The sequence below is a fragment of the Macaca thibetana genome, chromosome 1 (genome assembly GCF_024542745.1).
Source record: "Macaca thibetana thibetana isolate TM-01 chromosome 1, ASM2454274v1, whole genome shotgun sequence".
Lineage (NCBI taxonomy): Eukaryota > Metazoa > Chordata > Mammalia > Primates > Cercopithecidae > Macaca > Macaca thibetana.
Genome location: NC_065578.1, coordinates 215234865 through 215249422, shown reverse-complemented (window position 1 = coordinate 215249422; position 14558 = coordinate 215234865). Strand labels below are relative to the sequence as shown.

The 14558-nt window shown below is 39.6% G+C and overlaps 1 protein-coding gene across 3 annotated transcripts in view; it reads left to right on the top strand.

The window, feature by feature from the left end:
* The first annotated feature begins 314 nt into the window (after positions 1 to 314).
* The window catches only part of AKT3 (AKT serine/threonine kinase 3), a 362334-nt gene continuing 348090 nt past the window's right edge, over positions 315 to 14558 (top strand). The window contains exons 1-2 of one of the 3 annotated variants that reach the window (XM_050771497.1): positions 315 to 346; positions 12324 to 12481. In XM_050771497.1, coding sequence (XP_050627454.1) covers positions 12436 to 12481 — 46 coding nt within the window. In that variant the 5' untranslated portion in view covers positions 315 to 346; positions 12324 to 12435. Of the gene's footprint in view, positions 347 to 1140; positions 1346 to 12323; positions 12482 to 14558 lie in introns of those variants that run through there. The other 2 variants (XM_050771487.1, XM_050771516.1) reach the window with 2 other exon arrangements.

Genomic DNA, 14558 nt, shown 5'->3' with positions numbered 1-14558 from the left:
TCAAAATAAAGAAACAGCCTCTTCGTACTGAATGTAGTACCTCGTGGCTTTCCCAAAGTCATTGAAAACGAGTATCCCTAAAAAGGGTGTGATTTTAAGAGTGAATTACCATCCGCCCGCTGTGTACCGTGTGTGGACGAATGCTTGCAGCGAGCGGGGCGGAAGGCTGTTCGGAGAGGTGTTCTTGGTCTGCAGTGGTCTCCTGGGATAGTCAGGAATGGTTCGTGCTACGGACTGACCCGGGGTCCCTCTTCCCCGTGGTGCAGTGGGTGGGGTCGGCGCCTGGACCGCTCCGCGCTCTACGGTTCCTTCCTCATTGGGCACCGCCCACCTCGTGGGCTTCCAGGTGCGAGCCCTAGCGCCGGGCCCATCTCCCCGAGGGGCCGCGGAGGGCCGGAGGAGACGCCCGGGGCCTGGCAGCGCGCGCGTCCGCGGCCAGGGCGGGTGGGTGGCTGAGCCGAGGAAACGGCGGGGCCAGGAGCCTCCGCTCCCAGGCCTCGGGTGCCCGCCAAGGGCCACGCGGGCGCAGGGGAAACCCAGAACTTCCCGCCCGGGAGCGACTGCCCCCGCTCCCGGCTCTGGCTGGCTAGGGGGATGTTCTCGCGAGAGGAGAGGGGGCGCGGGGCGCCGCGGGTTTGGGGGCGCGGGGAAGCCTGAGGACGAGGGCCGGGCAGGGAGGGGAGCAGAGGCGGCGGGCAGGGCCGGGGACGCGGGGAAGCCGCTCCCGCCAGTCGCCGAGAGCCAGCCCCTGACGTCAGGAGTTTTCCTCAAAGTCAACAACAAGCCCCGCGGCGGCGGCGGCGAGAACCGATCGGCGGCGGCCCCGAGCGGGAGGAAGGAGGGGGCGGGGAGGCGGCGGGGGTCCTCTCAGGGAGGCGCAGCCCGGGAGGAGGCCGCAGACCCCCTCCCCGCGCCGGGCGCGCCCCGGGGCCCAGAGCCGCCGCCCCGCCGGCGTGACCCGGCCCCCGCCCGAGCGGTGTTTTCTGGTGATGAATTTGTAGCCGATATCCGATTCCCATGTAGAGTCTCCGCCTCCTCCTCTCCCCGCCGCCGCCCTCTCTCCTCCCTCCCCCTCCCGCCGCCGCCGCCTCCCGCTCCAGCTCCGCGGCCCGGCCCGGCCGGCTCCCTCCCTCCCTCCCCTGCAGCCCTTCGCTTGCCCTCCCGCCGGCCGCACCGGGCTCCAAGAGGCCAGAGGCTCTGTGGGGTGGGGGGAGGACAGGAGGGGAGGAGGAGGGAGGGGGGACCCCCGAGTCGCCCCCTCTCCTCCCCCCGCCCCCCCCCGGCTCCATCCTCCGCCGCCGCCCGAGCAGCTGCGGGGCCGCCGCCGCCGCCGCCGCCTTTGCAGGTAACAGCCACCGCCCCCCACCTCGCCCCCTCCCCGCCTGGCCTCCACTCCCTCCGGGCCCCGGGCCCCGGTCCTCCCTCCCTGCCTCCCGCAGGCTGGGGATGGCGGCGGGGTGGGGTGAGGCGGGGGCTTCTGGGTTGTCACCGCGCCGGGGGCGTGGGCGGGGGCTGGGTCACCGGAGGCTTCGGGCGTGGGTGTGGGTGTGGAGGCCGGGGGATGCCCAGCGCGGTTGACACCGACACCCCCAGCTTTCCGGGGGAAGGTGGGGGGCGGCGGTGCGCAGCGGGCCGGGGGAGGGGTGTTCCCGGCCTAGCGGTACCGTCTGTGTCTGGGCTGCCCCGGCCCGGCGCCTCCAGTCTGCGCAACTCTCGCTCCTTCCCCTCTCCCCTCCCCGCCCGGGCCGCGCGGCGTGGGGAGGGGGCGCCCGCCTGGACCGGGGGCGGCGGCGAGGTTATATAACGCGTGGAGCGCCGGTGTCAGTGTGTTTGGGTTGGGGGGAGGGAGCCGTCTGCCGCGCGCCCTGGCGCTGAGGCTGTCTGCGCGTGGGGTGGGGTGAAAGCGAGGATGCACAGGCGTCCCTGGGGTCTCCTTCCTTTCCCCACCCTTCCCCGCCACTGGCGCGCAGGAAAAGACGGCACCGGTGGGGTGGGGGGTGTGTGTGTGTGGGAGGTGGGTAACGTGCCTCTCTGTGTTTTTAATAGTAGTGGGGTTTTGATCCGCTTGGGAGTTGTGTGCTAAGAATAGAAATGTGCGGAAGATGCTGGGTTTGGCTGATCCAGTGATGCTGTCGCTGCTGGCGGCGGCGGCAGCTCTGGCTGCAAGTAAACAAACCAGCCTCTTCCTTGTCCACCTCCTCCGGCGCATCGGTCCGCATCAGCCATGATGCCGGTGGGGCCCTTCAGAGCCCAAAGTTGAAGTCTAGCTGGTTGCTGTGTTGACCCTGACGCCGAGGCGGGGTCGCCCCTTGTTTGGGATTTCCCGGAATCTACAGTTAGCCTAGAGATAAAGAATCTCGTTGGGGCCAGGTTTTTCCAATACCGGTATTTACTTTTTGTGTTCTGAAAGCAGAGGAAATGCTTACCCATAAGTCAAAGCTGGGATGCTGACATTTCTTCCATCAAAATAATGTTGTTTTGAAAATAAAACCAACTCAGTTCACCAGTGTGGCATTTTGGTTGAAAGCCTGGTAGTTTGCAATTGATGAAGTTTCCAATTAGAAAGTCAACCGTAAAATCTATGCATCTGTATTGGGTAATTTCTAGCTCTAATAAAATGTTCACACTTTGATTTTATTTGAAGCTGAAGATATAATGGCTTTTTGTAGTTAATACATCGACAGTTGTCTCAAGTCAACAGTTTAGACATGTGTTCCATATTTGGTAAAGCATGGTCGTATCTTTTAGTACTATAAATCACTAGGCAACCACTGGGTTTTGTCAGTGGTTGAAACTGACAAATGAGTGAAACTCATTGGTTTAGCTTATATATTTACTTAGGAAACCGAAGGTGGAAGAGTCTAATAAAGATGGTGTAGGAAATGAAGACTAGTCTTCAGAACTCGAGTATCACTTGCAAAATATGTATAAACGAATACAAACATTCCAGGAGGTGATTGTCTAAAATATGAAAATATTTTATAATTAAAATAGCAACTTACTACTAAATTACTAGTTTTCCAAGGTTTATGATTTAATGCACAATCACATGCAAGATATATATCCGGACTGTAATTGTTTTCCTTTTGCCAGTACATTATCTTGACTTGGAAAGTTTACCAAGGAGATTGTACTTGAAAGTTTACAGGGAGATAGCACTTGAAGATCTTTTTGTTTTCCTTACTGGGGTTGACCCCCAATATCTTTGATTGGCTTTAGGTTCCAATTTTAAAGTGAGGGAGAACAAATATTACATGAATGAGACAATGTTGAAATTTAGATGAATGTAGGGTTTTAGTTTCCAGATGTGTGTTTGTATTGTGGATTTGCAGCATGTTTTCTTAGCATTTTAAAAATAGTCCAAAGTAATCCTGCAAAAATTACGAAATTATTATTTGTATTCATTTGGTTTTCTTTCCATAATTATTACTTAAGTGAATTGTTATCCAATTTAAAATTAATTTTCGGGTTGATAATCTTGACATTGACTCTAAGTTGTATATATCAGAGTACTTTTAAGGTTCTGCTTTGGACTTTTAAAAAGTTTTATAGATGTAAAATATTTTAAATAAGATTATATTTAACAAATACTGGAGTGTGAACTGTGCTGGTTTAATTAAAAACTTTTAATATTTACATTTCATTCAGAAAATCGCTGTCAGAAGGAATTTGTTTTCAGAATCATTGCAAATCTAAATAAATGTGTTGATTAAACTTACCAGGGAACAAATGAACTTAGGGTAGAGTCTTGTGGAAAGTAAGGACTTATTTTTTAAACTGTAGCTTTTGATGTAAACATATGAGAAATTTTCTTATAAAAATTCAGTGGAAATTTCCAGCTGTCTGGGTTTCTTTAAAATGAGGAACCTGTTTTACAAATTGATTTTGTGGAAGTTTAGCCTTTACTTAAACTTTGTGTATTTTTGTGAAAAGATAGCCATGCTTTCTTTTGTTATTACATCTTTTAGTTCAAGAATTTGTCCTTGGGAAGATAAGGCAATCACTGTTAACCACTGTTAATTGGATGTTTAGCATGATTTGATAGGAGCTTGTTTTTATAGTGTGATTAAGTTTTAAAGTGTTAAAAAGAAAAATTTAAGACTATCTTAGATTTGAGCAACAAAATGCAAGAACTGCAAAACCATTTCCATTTTTTTTGAGCAAATCAGTCTTGTAATCTGACTTGCATTTTTATTTTTAAGTTAATATGCATTAATAATACACACAATTTTTGTTAGAAGATTTGTGTTACTCCAGGTTTCAGCGTCTGCATCAGTATTTTAAATCCTGGTCACACAGCATACCTTCTTTTGGAAAGATAGTCCTGAATCTTCTGACAACAAATACTTTGCCCTGATCTTTTACATGTGACAGGATTAGATTCAGTTTAGAGTTATTGCTAACCAATGCCTGGTGAGCAGTTGCCATGTGCCAGGCACTGTGATACCTGCTTTACCTGTATTCATTTAATCTTTCAAACAACCCCTGCTACACTTTTGAAAGTGATTTTCACATAAGAAGAACTTATTGTGGCATTCTAAAAATACCTGTTATTTAAACTTCCCTAATTTTACAACACTTTTAGTGTTTTTCTTGTTTGTACCTATTATTAGACTTAACAGTGACAATTCTAAATTTGCATAATTTGGTACAATAATTTCCATAGCATCAAGTTAATAAAAGTGTATTGACTGGCCCATTAACATCCCCTTTCATTTGTTTAAAATGCCAAATTAGATACCTCAAATGTTTACATACTTTATTATAGCATCATAGTCTTTCATCAAATTAGATGTAAACTCATTTTCTTTGCCAAGTAATCCTTGAATACTAATGGGTAGATAAAATTAATATATGCTTCTTGACTTGTTGATGTGTTTTTTTAGTTCTGTTTCTTTTCAGTAGCCTATCACCAACTATAGATATTTCTCATTTCTAAATATTATGAGGGGAAAGTAAAAAGATTTACTAGAAGAAAACACTAGAATTTCAAATGAGAATTCTTCTTCCTTATATTAGATAATTCCTATATATATGGATGGATTTTAAAAATTTATAATTAGGGAGATTGCCAAGACAGATTTTAGGAGGATTTTACATGTATATTGGAATCTATATTAGATAAGAAAGCCTCTGACTATATTTGGGGGACTAGAGATAGGAGGGGAAGGAGGATAGTATTTTTCCAATAACGGAGCTTAGCCCAAATTTTGTCTTAATTGAAATGCTGTTTGAATGTTTTATCTTCCAATTATAAAACTTTTGAGGACATGAACTATGTATGTATAATCACGTCTTTCACTTATGATGCCATCTATATATGAAGTAGATACTCCGCAGATTTTAACTTGCAGAATCATAAATATTAGCTCTGGAAGAGCTATAAAGCTATTCCGAGTTCATCTAATGCTACACTTTTATTTTTATGGCTCAGGAAACTGAGGCACAGATAATTAAAGTGACCTTATACAGCATCACTCTGGGTGGGGCAGGGACTCAAGTTTCTTGGTCTTTCTGGTGCTCTTCCTAATGCACCATTGTGATGAACCTTGTTATAGGATTCCATACCTATTGGTTAGCTCAGTTTAATCTGGGGGTAAATTCTGTCAAGCTGATTCTTGGTATTTAAAGGACCATATATCAATTGCATTTTATATATATGTATGGATTTTTAAAAATTTATAATTAGTCTCCCAAGACAAATTTTAAAATTGTTTTACATGTATATTAGAAAAATATGACCAACTGTGCAACCAAATTCTTTTTTTTTTTTTTTTTTTTTGGAGACAGGTTCTCACTGTGCTGTGTCACCCAGGCACGGTCACCACTCAGCACAGCCTAGATTTCCTGGGTTCAGGTGATCCTCCCACCTCAGCCTCCTGAGTAGCTGGGACTGCAGGTGCCTGCCACCACTTCCCAACTAATGTTTGTATTTTTGGTAGAGATAGGGTTTTGCCATGTTGCCCAGGCTGGTTGTGAACTCCTGGGCTCAAGTGATCTGCCTGCCTCAGCCTCCCAAAGTGCTAGGATTACAGGCATGTGCCACCATGCCTGGCCACCTGAAGTTCTTTTAGTAGCAGTCCCCAACCTGTCCATGGTATTATAGATGCCTTCACATAGAGGCAGCCTACACTTTACATGAGAAATGGAGGGAATAATTTATCAATAGCTTGTTCAGTGATTTAGGTGAAACAGGAATCTAATAAGCATTTTTCTATTAGTTTCAAATTAAAATATTAAGTATATCACGCAGTACAAGGTGCTTTTTTATTTTTAATAATCGTGTTGATTGAAATGGCATTCAGATGCCCTAAACAGGAGTAGGGAAACGGCCAGGAAAATGCTTCATGTTTTTGTAGAAATGTTTTAAAGTTAATAAAATCGATTTTTCAGAATTGGCAGTTTGGAAGAACTGATATGTTGTTTGAAAGTTGGAAATTTTGCCTATTCAGGTATTTTGCCATATTCTGAACCTCAGGGAAGTTATCTATAGAAAGAGCTTTAAGAAAATCCCACAAAGTGCTCTTTAGAGAGAAAAGATATCCAAAGTATATTGTTTATGTGGCTCACTTTCTGTATATGATATATATTTTTTTAACAGGATAACAACTCTGAAAATAGGGACAGACTGCCTTGGAATTATTTGAAGTACAGAGCAAATTACCTTGAATTTCCTTTACATTTCAAAATGTTTCTTGTCCCTCAGATCCTTCTAAAAGTTTGATATAGCCCTATGTATTTATTATGGTATATATTAGTTTCACTTACTTCTTGAAATCAGAAAATGCCATAGAATTATATTGTGGTTACCCTTGACCATCATTTGTTTTTCAAACTAGCAACATTCTGTTGTATTTGAACTTCAGATGTCCTTTACTAATTCAGTTTGGCTATCATACATAATATTAAAAAATTGTAGGAAGCAAATATATTCTACATAGTATTAATTACAAAGAGTTTAGAGAAAGTTGTATTATTGAATTGTATTCTGGCGTTTAACTTAGAAATTCACTTATAGGAAATTATTAACCTATGAATGTTGTCCTTATTCGTAAAAAAAAGAGTTGGGAGCCTTTTAACTTTATGTAAACCTACTTTTAGTCTTCTGTTACTTCATTTGTGATGCCTTAGTTATATTTAATTTTTAATTTATTTAAAAATGTTTTACTTTTTGGACTTTTGAAAAATCTGATACAGAAAAAATGTTCAGAACTATTTGCAAATATTACATGTTTTTGAGAGTTCATATTGTGTTACTTGGTAGAAAACATAGCAAATTGATGGAAGACTTGCAGGTAGTCCCTTTTTTTATTTGTTGCTAACTTATTGTAAGTAGGGGAAGTAATGTTACTGGTTGGTCACAGGTTCAAAATTGTGACTGTAATAGCTACAGCACAGATTTGTTTTTTAGAGTCAAATGAATTGATATATGTGAAAGCTCTTTGATAAGTTACAAGTTTGGACAAGATTTTTAAAGAAACCAGTTAGTTTTTCTTACCAACCTGTAATAGCCCTTGTCATGGAGTAGACAATCAGTACATAATTTATTGACTGAATAAGTATATGTATGTTACATATTTTTTTGAGTTAATATTTTCAAAAGATGTTTGAAGAAATTTACTTTTTGCTTAAAATTGAATGGCTGGTTACTACAAGCAAACGTGTCTTTTACAAATTCTTAAAAGTATCATTAAGAAAATATGCCATTCTTTCCCATTTTTCTTCCCATAATTGATCATTTTGGTTAGCTTAATGCTATAATATATATCAATATATTGATAATATATCGATATGTATTTATAACATTGATGGTGGTTTTGCTTGAAGTTGAAACTTAATCTCAGCAAAAATGGTGAAAAGCTATCAAGAAAAAAAGGATACGTTTATTGTGTTCTAGTCCTTGTAATTAATGGAGGTCTATAGGAAACATACCTTAAGGAATAGGGCACAGTATTTATTATCATTTTAATTATAATTTATATATAAGTGCTTCTTTAATGTTTAAATTCAGTTTCATTTTTAAGATGGCTTAAGACCATTCTCTCTACTAATTTATATTTGTTTGCATAGCCTGTTCTTTGTTAGTTATCTAAGGCCGCATCTTCATCATTCATCCACTCATTCATTTATTCCATATTTGCCAGCATGTGTAAGTGCTAGGCAGTGTCAGATTGCTTTACTAAATTATAATGTGATTGAATGAAGTAAAATATGCAAAATGTTTTGTAAATTATAAAATGACATTCAAATGCTATTACTGTTATCAAATTCTCAAGCAGTCAGTTCTGAATGAAGATACCTTTCGTGTAACTGTTTTAGGAGTAAAATCTAAGTGGAATCTGTCAAGAATTTTGTGTGAAACTTTATAAGAATGGGAAAAATAAATTAGCAATGAAATGTTTAATGCAATAAGCTTAAAAGAAAAATAAACCCAATTATGTTATAGTTTGTTGGATGGAACACACTTGTAGAACAGTTAGGAATATAGAGGGAGGTGAACTTTTGTCTACCCTAGGAAACAGATGACAGAGTTCCAGCTCGTGTTGTGGATTAGTGTTTTTAGTTAATATGGAAGACTGAATGGGACAATGTATGCTGTTGTACAGGAGTGTTGCTGCTATAGGAAAATTAAAGAACATGGTTTGCTGCTTACTAGTCAATAGAACTGTTTATTTCTAACTTACCTTAATTCCAGAGTAGTGTACCTGTGACATCTTTTAAGTTATTTTCAAAGAATGTATCATTTTAGCCAGTAAAGACCAAGGGGCAATTTTTAAAGCTGAAAATTATGGGTAATATTTGATAATAGTTTTAAGTGAAAATGGGTAAAGCCATCTCTATAATGTATGCTTGGGTTCACTGCCTCTGATGAAGATTATAAATTCTGTCCTGTTGATTTAACATACATTTTCACAGTTTAATCTTACACATATGAACACTGATAAAAACATTTATCTAAAACACTAATTTTTAGAAACAATTTCGTTACAAAACAAAATTCATTGATTTTTGGGTTGGTCTGGATATTTCAGTGTATTGTTTTATTCTGAAGAAGTAATATGAGTGGAAAGAGCATATGCTTGATTGTCTGGTCCCGGTTGGCCATTTGGTGACTGTTTCATTTTGGTCAAGTTACTTCATCTGTCTTGATCTCTGTTTCTTCAGCTATAAAATGAGGGTCGCTCCAGCTTTAACATTCTGATAGTAAAATGTTCACTTCGAAATACAGAATCAATTTTATAAATTTTTTTTTAGTGTTCTTTAAAAAGATACTGTAATACAAGCCATTTTGATAGGAAAGTATGTATTTTATATATGTTTATTGGATATATATTATTTTTTGTTATTACTCATTATTACCCTGATCTCTCTCTCATTTCCACTCTAAGAATAGTAAGATCTGAATTGTCTTTTACTCATGTTATATAGCTTTATAGTAAAAAACCAAGAATGGCCTTAATAGATGTTGAGCCCCTTGCTACAAGTATTACCAAAGAGAAGGGCTACAGTGCAGCTCTTCTAGAGATATCATGCACCAGTGTCTGCCGGTATTTGACTTATAATTCTTTATGCAGTGTAAGTAGTTAACCTTTTCAGTTATGTAGCTCTATATTATGTAGGCAGTTGGCCATGTTGGATTCTTTAGGATGTTACATCAAATTAAAATGTTGTTTAGATTCTTTATTGAAGGTTTTTTGGCTTTTTTTTTTTTTTTTTAACATGTGTGGTGAAATAAGTCTTATTATGTGGCCATTTCCTATGACAGTAATAAATTTAGGCTTTGCTGAGGTAAAGTTATACATATTTCTTTTAGAACCTTTAATATGCCAATAGTGATGTTTCAAGAGAATACGATTTGTGGAATTTCCCACTTACTAGCCCACAGGATTTCTCTTTTTCATCTTTATTTTCATTATTTTTCTAGAATTTCTCTAATTTAGTATTCTGTCAAACAAATGTATTTTGGGAAAATACTTCCAGATTCTAATATCCCTTTTTTTTTTTTTTTTTTTTTTTTTTTTAAAGAGACAGGGTCTTGCTCTGTTGCCCAGGCTGGAGTGTGTTGGTGCAGTCATAGCTCACTGCAGCCTTGAACTTCTGGGCTCAAGTGATTTCTCCCACCTCAGCCTCCCCAGCAGCGGGGACTGCAGGTGCATGCCTTGATGCCCAGCTCATTTTAAATTTTTCTTTTTTTTCTTTTTTCTTTTTTGTATGGACATAGTCTCACTTTGTTGCCCAGGTTTGCCTTGAACTCCTGGACGTAAGTAATCCTCCTCCCTTGGCCTCCTAAAGTGCTGGGATTACAAGCTAATATCCCTTTTTGACTCTCCACAGCAACAGACTCATGGTGATTTTGAGGAGTCTCAGCCTTACCTATAGGTTCTGCCTGTGACCTCATAATACATGAGGCTGGTGATCTTGCTTTCAGCTACATAGCTTTTGTCAGTTTATTTAGTCAGGCTATATAGAGAATGTTTAGTCTTGATTCCTGACTGCTAAATGGTTAGGCTCCACACTTAATTTGCATTGAAGAAAGACCTGTAATCTAATTTAGCACTAGGTTGGGAGTCTAACACTGAACTTAACTGCTGTGTATCATTTATCACAACCCAAGTTGAGAGAGTATGTTTGTGTAGTCCATCTATCCATTTTTCTAGTTATCTAAAATTTATGCATATGATTCGTGACCACATAACACCGGTGTACCTGGACCACATTTTTTGGTCCCCTTTGGTGCAAATGGATTTACTAATGTCATGTTGGCATTTTCCTTTTTAGTTTGAGAGCGACAATAAGCAATGACCCTGTAAAACTCATTGCTGTATATGGGAGGATGTTTTTGAGGACTTTCCTGCATGCATCTTATGAAGAAGACCCCTGAGATAAATTTGATTTTTGTCCCAGGAAAAGTTGTATTTCTTCTGAGGAACTTTTTTTCCTTTTTAAAAAAAATTTGTGCAGCGTGGACAATATAGGGGGACCCTGTCTCTACAAAAATTTTTTTAAAAAATTAGCCAGGCATGGTGATGCCTGCCTGTAGTTCAGCTACTCAGGAGGCTGAGGTGGGAGGATTGCTTGAGCCCCAGTGGAGACTGCAGTGAGCTATGATTGTGCCACTGTACTCTAGCCTGGATGATGGGGGGGAACACCATCTCAAAAAAAATTTTTTTTGGATACTGTAAATAGGAGAACCTATTGTATTATTTGCATTGTCTTCCCAAGAACTCAGTGCCAAATTTGTGGCTTATCTTTCCCCAATATGTGTGCCTTTACTCTGACTTCTTTTTATCCTAAGGCAGTGTAGTTTTGGAATGCAGGCTCTGGAGTCAGATAGCCTGGTTTCAGATCTTGGCTCCACATTTACTAGGTGTGTTGAAATGGAGCAAGTTGCTTTATCTGTGTGAGCCTTAGTTTCCTTATCTGTGAAATGGAATTAATAGTATCATCATAAGGTTATCAAGATCACATAAGAATAATAGATGTAAGCATCTGTAACGGTTCTTGGCACATCTTGAATACTCAATATTTTTTTCTACTTTCATATTCCCTTTGTTTCACTTTATAAGTACATAGTATGAAATCAATTATTTTTTAATCTCCCTAAAATATTTCTTGGAACAGGCAGAGTAAGAATACATAAATGATGATTGGGTATTTTATATCAGTTAAAGTATTCACGATTGGGTGTGGTGGCTCATGCCTGTAATGCCAGCATTTTGGGAGGCTGAGGTGGGTGGATCACGAGGTCAGGAGTTCGAGACCAGCCCGGCCAATATGGTGAAACCCCATTTCTATTAAAAATACAAAAATTAGCCAGGTGTTGTGGCACACATCTATAGTCCCAGCTGCTTAGGAGGTTGAGACAGAAGAATCGCTTGAACCTGGGAGGTGGAAGTTGCAGTGAGCAGATATCATGCCACTGCACTCCAGCCTGGTGACAGAGTAAGACTCCGTTTCAAAAAACAACAAAAAGTATTCACAATTAGGGCTATTAACTTTTATTCTCTTCCCTCTTTAGCTCAAATACACATCACCAAACAAATTTTCTGTATTATTTGGGTAGGCGTGACTGGTTTTCTTAAGACTTTTGTTGCAGCCTCTTAGGTTAAAAGTTTCACTATCATTTGAAATTGGTCACAAGACTAGGGAAGTGCATTCATTATAGAACTATTTAACAAATAAGTTCCCCAGTTTGAAGAGCTAGACTTTTATGTGAGGTCAGGCCAGTTGAAGACATTTACAAAGAATTAGTTGTTTGTTATTGCTCTGTGAGTTGCAAGAATGGAAAAAAAAGAAATTCTTTCTTCAATACTTCCTTCCAGGCTGAGTCATCACTAGAGAGTGGGAAGGGCAGCAGCAGCAGAGAATCCAAACCCTAAAGCTGATATCACAAAGTACCATTTCTCCAAGTTGGGGGCTCAGAGGGGAGTCATCATGAGCGATGTTACCATTGTGAAAGAAGGTTGGGTTCAGAAGAGGGGTAAGTGCTCCACAAACCAAAAGTAATATGGTTGGTAAGAGTGCTAGCAGTGAGTGATGTCTTAGAAGTTGATCTTTTTTCTGATGCTGTTAAACTGTGACATGCTATGTCTAGTAAGGGAGAAATGATATATTTAATATGTGTGTTAGGAATTTGCTTGTTATTAAGGGATTTCTTTGTAATTCTTGATTTTGCACATTTATAATCTAGTTAGGTTTGACTTTCTGGTATGTTGTGTGTATGCATGTTACAGAAAGTGTTGTATTTTCCTGTGGTGTCTACAGGTTCTATAATCTGGAGAGATACCTTTAGAATCATTTAATATATGTAAAAGTACTATCCTGTATGCATTTAATCACATGTAAATAAGAGAATTAAGCCAGTTTGAATGGCTGTATGGGAGTGGCTTAAAGTAGAAAAGGGGAAAGGGTTCACCCACAAATTCATGGATGAATCCCATAAATTAGGTAAGTAAAGTCCTGACGTAAAAGGCCAAACGAGGACAAGGATTTTGTGTGTGTGTATGTTTATGTTTAATTTCATATTTTTATTTTTCATTATCTAGGTTTAGTATACCTTGTTTACTCCTACTTTAGATAAATAACTTAAGCACATTATTATTATTTATTATTAAAGGAAGAACCCTTCTATGTAAAGCTTGGTTTATCATCTGTGAGATCACCTGCTTATGTGGTCAATGTATTTATTAGAAATTTAGAGTTTACATTAGTTGCTAGGCAACTACTGTTTACCCACATGGCCAAGTTGAGTAGGATGAGGATTGTTCCATTCTCAGAACTTTTTAGTTCCTGTATGTCTACTGCATGGTTAAAAGTTCCCTCCTAAATATTGATTTTAATATTCTTTGATGGGCTGTAGTAAATACCTATGCTGAAAAGCTGTTGTCATAGTTAAATGTGATTATGAATTATTTTTTAAATGAGACTTATTGAGTTGTAACTTCTGTAATAAAATTAAGCAATGTAAAGTTATAATTTGATGAGTTTTGCCGGATGTATACAGTAGTGTAACAAACACTCTGATCATGATATAGTGGTTATTTTCGTTACCCCAAGAAGTTCTTTGTTCTCCCTTTGCAGCCCAGTCCTCATCCCTTAACCCTGGCAACCACTTTATCTGCTGTTACTATAATTGCTTTTCTAGAATTTCATATAAATGGACTCATGCAATACATAGTTATTTTGTGGCTGATTTCTTTTACATAGCATAATACTTTTAATATCCATGTCTTGTACATCATTAGTTTTTTTTATGGTTGAGTAGTAGTTATGGTCTGGATATATCACAGTTTATCTGTTAATCACTTGTGGACATTTGGGCTGCTTCTAGCTTTTGGTTAGTACTAATAGAGTCTGGACATTTGAGTTCATGTCTTTGTGTAATGTGTTTTCATTTGTCTTGGGTAATAACCTAGGAATGATATTGCTGGGTCATATGGTAAGTGTATGTTTAACTTTATAAGAAGTGTATGTTTAACAAACTGCCCAGCTGTTTTCCGATGTGCCTGACTATTTGTATTGTCAAGTGTAATTTCTTTCAATGTCATTCTCCTGTTATAAATTGGGAAAGCATTTTCAGATTTTAGTGCTTTATAAAGGCTTTTCTGGTTTACTTTTTAATCATATTTATATTATTTTCCTACTTTTTTTGGAGGGGGATGGCAAATCACTTGAACCTTTTTGAGTTTTACTTTACTAATCTCTAAAATCTGCTTTCACAAGATTGTTTTGAGGGTTAAATGAGATGATGGATGTGGATGTATTTTGACAGTTCTAACACAGTGTAAGCTGTTGCTATCTCCACATGTTTATCAAGGATTTAGGGTGATTCTTGAGTCTGTTTAATTAATTATATCTTTGAAATACCATAATAGAAAGTATTTAGTCCATGGATTATGGACAAAAAATGAATAAGAATTTCTCATCATTTTTCCTGTAGTAGTCAGGGAAAGGGGTTCTAATAATGTGTTATTTTGAGATGAATAGTCGCATAAACATAAGAATTTGAATAATACACAAAGGTATAAAATGAAAAATAAAAAATCTACTCCCTATCT